Genomic DNA, 5631 nt, shown 5'->3' on the forward strand with positions numbered 1-5631 from the left:
GAAGGAGAAAAAGAGAGAAAGAGAGGGAGAGAGGGAGGGAGGGAGGGAGGGAGGGAGGAAGAAAAGAGAGAGAGTGAGAGGAGAGAAGAAAAAAGAAAAAAGAAAAAAAAAAGAAAAGAAGATGGACAGTGTCAAGAAACTTGATGTAATTACTCTAGCACTTACATGCCAACCAAACTGACCCCAAGAATTAATAAGCAACTTGTGGGGCCAGCAGGTGGCATGGTGGTTATGGTGCTGGACTCCAATAATAATAAAATAAAATCATTCTAAGTATAAATATATATATATATATATAAGCAGCTTGCAACTCAGCAAAATCAAACATTTGTGTCTTGAAATGCTGGGCAGTTCTAATCAGATAAATGTATTAGCATGGGTTATACATTTAACTTACATGAAATCAAGAGCTAGTTTGGTTTCATTTATCCAGTTTAAGTCTATCATCCCACTTTCCCATTAAATCTCTGCATAATATTAAAGATTACTTGTTTACTTTTATCCTTTGGAATATAGTGAAATAATTTCTGGTTGTTTCATGAACAACTGTTGTAGGAAAAAAATTAAGTATAAAATCTAGTTAATGATATTTTTTGGGTCATCAGAAAAGTCATGATGTTTTACTATGCAAAAATCGTTCATGACTTTTCTGACAAACCAGTATGTTCCTTTTTTAACCAAGTTTTGCTTTCTTGGATTCTAAAAAATGCAAATCTTGTTGCAAAATGAAATGACTTTTGTTTTTTTTTTTTTGAGAGGTATTCCCTATAGGGCGTGTGCGCTCGCCAGACAGACAGAGAGAGACATAGAGACAGAAAGCGAGAAATCACCCCCCAGGGGGGATGGTCACGCCACAATCCCTTCTCCTCCATTCTCCTCTTGGGATCTTGGGCACACACGCACACGCGCCCGGTGTGAGTTTTAAGCCACTGGGTCCAGGACTCGAACCACGGTCGACTACGTGGGAGTCCAGTGACTTAGCCATTACGCTAACTGCTGGTTCCCTGAAATGACTTTTATTTCCAATTTACTGAAGCTGCTTAAGTCCTTGACTTCAGTTTACTAAACTGAAATATGGGAATATGTGTGAATCTATTGTGATTAAAAATATTATGTGTAAATTGCTTAGCTTGCATAACAAAATATGTCTCATATGTTGAGTTGCTCTGTATCTGCACTAAATTAATCAGGATTCAATATAGCCTAGGCACAGTACTATACGAAAGTCTTATCCAAAAGAAATGTTGTGTTGATTAACCAGAAGCTACTTAGCTCCTACTGAGTCAATGCCAATACAGGGTTTAACCACCATGCTGTTTGATGAGAACTTGTGGGTATGGGCCATGGGAACAGAGACTAGGACATAAATATTGGTTTTGCATACCTAGCTTACCTCTTCACAACTTCTCAAAAAGTAGCTAGAAAATTCTGGTTTTCTTAAAGAAACAGGAATAATCTTTCACTTATTATCTATAAAATACTATAATCAGACACAAAACAATCTTTTTTCTCCCAGAATGTAGTTCTGTACACTAAAGAGTTAATGACATTTCAGTGACTTATTTTCATGGTGTTAGCATTTTCATTTAGCTGCTTAAAAATCTGTTGTAGATGATAATTATGCCAGCTTTATAAAAAATCATTCATTCAAAAATGATTTTAAAAATCTTTAAATGGCTTTTAGCAGATTTTTATTTCTCAAAGGGTTTCTTTCTACTTATGGAAAATTTGCTTAGATTATGCCCTTATGTCATATTCTCAGTAAATGTTAAATCAATGTAAAACTAGTGGATTTGTATTTCTAAAAATAACCTCTTTCACAGGAAGAAGAACTAAGGAAGAGTGGGGAAGCCAAATATGCCCACTTGAGTGATGAACTTCATGTATTAATTGAAGTGTTCGCTCCACCTGGGGAAGCTTATTCACGTATGAGTCATGCATTGGAAGAGATTAAAAAATTCCTAGTTCCCGTAAGTGTTTTCCATTTTTACCCGAGATGTTTCTCATCAGTTTCTATTTTAATGTGTCTTTGATCCTTGTTGACTTTTAAGAGGAAATTCATACTGTCAACTAATTATTTATACATATGAAGTTAAGTAAAATAGGGTACAAAAAAACACATGGGCTCTGGCAGGTAAGTCTCCCAAGCTGAATAGCAGTATTTATCTTCAGTACATTACATGCTATGTACCAGTTCATAGCCATGAAGAATAAGACAAACCTGGGACCAGCAGTTGGTGTAATGGCTATGTCACTGGACTCCCATATAGTCGACCATGGTTCATGTCCCAGACATGGTGGCTTAAACTCATGCTGGGCGTGTGTGCATGCCCAAGATCCCGAGAGAAGAATGGAGGAGAAGGGATTGTAGCGTGACTATCTCCCCTGGGGGGTGATTTCTCGTTTTCTTCTCGCTCTCTCTCTCTGTCTTTCTGGCGAGCATACTTGCCCTCACCATGCTGTTTGATGAGAACTTGTGGGTATGGGCCATGGGAACAGAGACTAGGACATAAATATTGGTTTTGCATACCTAGCTTACCTCTTCACAACTTCTCAAAAAGTAGCTAGAAAATTCTGGTTTTCTTAAAGAAACAGGAATAATCTTTCACTTATTATCTATAAAATACTATAATCAGACACAAAACAATCTTTTTTCTCCCAGAATGTAGTTCTGTACACTAAAGAGTTAATGACATTTCAGTGACTTATTTTCATGGTGTTAGCATTTTCATTTAGCTGCTTAAAAATCTGTTGTAGATGATAATTATGCCAGCTTTATAAAAAATCATTCATTCAAAAATGATTTTAAAAATCTTTAAATGGCTTTTAGCAGATTTTTATTTCTCAAAGGGTTTCTTTCTACTTATGGAAAATTTGCTTAGATTATGCCCTTATGTCATATTCTCAGTAAATGTTAAATCAATGTAAAACTAGTGGATTTGTATTTCTAAAAATAACCTCTTTCACAGGAAGAAGAACTAAGGAAGAGTGGGGAAGCCAAATATGCCCACTTGAGTGATGAACTTCATGTATTAATTGAAGTGTTCGCTCCACCTGGGGAAGCTTATTCACGTATGAGTCATGCATTGGAAGAGATTAAAAAATTCCTAGTTCCCGTAAGTGTTTTCCATTTTTACCCGAGATGTTTCTCATCAGTTTCTATTTTAATGTGTCTTTGATCCTTGTTGACTTTTAAGAGGAAATTCATACTGTCAACTAATTATTTATACATATGAAGTTAAGTAAAATAGGGTACAAAAAAACACATGGGCTCTGGCAGGTAAGTCTCCCAAGCTGAATAGCAGTATTTATCTTCAGTACATTACATGCTATGTACCAGTTCATAGCCATGAAGAATAAGACAAACCTGGGACCAGCAGTTGGTGTAATGGCTATGTCACTGGACTCCCATATAGTCGACCATGGTTCATGTCCCAGACATGGTGGCTTAAACTCATGCTGGGCGTGTGTGCATGCCCAAGATCCCGAGAGAAGAATGGAGGAGAAGGGATTGTAGCGTGACTATCTCCCCTGGGGGGTGATTTCTCGTTTTCTTCTCGCTCTCTCTCTCTGTCTTTCTGGCGAGCATACTTGCCCTATAGCAAAAACCTCTCCAAAAAAAAGACAAACCTAGAAGCACAGATATAAAATTGAAGTTGTCCACTTTTTCCTTTGTCCTATTTACTTGACATATATTGTTAGTATTTTATAATTAATAGAGAAATCATTTGGAGGTGTAGTAGAAGAGGAGATTAGATATGTAATAAGATAATGATATTATCTTCATATATCACATACATTTTTATGTAATGGTATGCCAGGTGTTGGTTTATTATAAAATATATCAATCATGTAAAATAATGATTAGATGCAGATATTTGTTGACTTCAAACACAAGTTGGAAAAGCAAACTTACTGTACTATGTGACAGCACAGATAATATTCAGGCAGCCAATTCAGGGTCGCATATTCAGTACAATTCTCTACTGATTTTCCAAGAACTAGAAGAAGGTTAAATGAATGAGGCTTTCCTAAAGGCTGACAATTTAGCCTTCTAGGAAGAGGTTGTTCAAATAGAAATGTTGGCATCAGGCTTAGAGCTGGGAATAAGATAATTAGAAGAGAATGCTGAATAAAGTTTTCTGGAGTGTCTGGGCAAAAGTCTTTGGCAGAGAGAGTAGCTAAGATTAATCTATGTAATGAAGGAACAGTAGATTTCTAAACTAAGCAATAAACTCAGAGGAAATGGTGGGTAAGATTCATTGATTGGCAGTGATTTTGAGAATGGGAAAAGAAAAAAAAAAAAGAGAGAGAGAATTTCCAGACCATAAAAGCATCAAGACCTAGCCACATAATATATTTATATGTCCAGTTTAAAAATTAAATTCTGCCAAGACAAGGTTATAGACAACCCCATACCAATTTGACCATCTCTCAACTTTGTGCACAAAGAATTTCTGTACAATTTATAAGCTGGCATTTATCTGAACATCTCCCTAAATAGATCTCATATTTCTTAAGAATGAGGATGCTGTGTTCTCTCTCTCTTTCACCTTATACTACAATAAATGTCCAGGGCTATACTAAGTAAAGAATTTTACTATATTTAGTTCAAACCAGACCTCTGCTGATACACATAATATTGAATAAGTCTAGGATTGCCTATGTAATTAACTTATAACTGTAGACAAGTCATGTAAATGTTCAGAACTTCAGCTTATTCATCTTTACAATTAATATAGTTATAATTGACCTTTCTCACAGTTCCCTTAAAGGGAGTAGTGTATCTAAAAGAACTTAGAAAATCATGAAGCACTGTACAAAATTTTTTAAACATTTTTGTTGTTAATATAAATAGAAGGATCTAGGAATGACTTTTTGAAATAGAATTTTCTAAGACAAAAATAATGTATAAATAGTCCCTAGTGTATGAAGGTTCAACTTAATGATATTTAGACTTTATGATGGTTTGAAAGCAATACATATTTATCAGAAACAGTGCTCTGACTACCCATGCAGACATTTTGTTTTTCACTTTCAGTACAGTATTCAAAAATTACTCGATATTCAGTACTTTATTATAAAAATAGACTTTGTGTTAAATTAGTTTGTTAAACTTTAGGTTAATGTAAGTGTTCTGAGCACATGTAAGATAGGCCAGCCTCGGAACCAGCAGTTAGCATAATGGCTATGTCGCTGGACTCCCATGTAGTTGACCGCGGTTCACGTCCCGGACCCAGTGGCTTAAAACTCAAACCGGGCGCATGTGCGCGTGTGCCCAAGATCCCGAGAGGAGAATGGAGGAAAAGTGATTGCAGCATGGCCATCCCCCCTGGGGGGGGGTGATTTCTCACTTTCTATCTCTCTGTCTCTCTGTATGTCTGGTGAGCGCACGCGCTCTATAACAAAAACCTCTCAAAAAAAAAAAAATAGGCCAGCCTCAGCTATGATGCTTGGTAAGTTAGGTATATTAAATTCATTTTGGCATGATTTTTTTTTTCAAATTAATGGATTTATTTGGAATTAACCCCATCATAAATCAAGAACCATCTATATTTCATAGCACTATATATATATATATATATATATATATATATATATATATCACTAATTGGGGTAGGCGCGCTTTAA

At 35.8% G+C, this 5631-nt stretch overlaps 1 protein-coding gene across 1 annotated transcript in view; it reads left to right on the top strand.

Annotated features, from left to right (window-relative positions):
- Positions 1–5631, top strand: part of KHDRBS2 (KH RNA binding domain containing, signal transduction associated 2) — a 528464-nt gene that overhangs the window by 202958 nt on the left and 319875 nt on the right. Inside the window, exon 4 of the mRNA XM_006149188.1 lies at positions 1824–1970. Coding sequence (XP_006149250.1) covers positions 1824–1970 — 147 coding nt within the window. The remainder of the gene's footprint in view (positions 1–1823; positions 1971–5631) is intronic.

This window comes from Tupaia chinensis, unplaced genomic scaffold (genome assembly GCF_000334495.1).
Source record: "Tupaia chinensis unplaced genomic scaffold, TupChi_1.0 Scaffold000256_1, whole genome shotgun sequence".
Taxonomy (NCBI): Eukaryota; Metazoa; Chordata; class Mammalia; order Scandentia; family Tupaiidae; genus Tupaia; species Tupaia belangeri.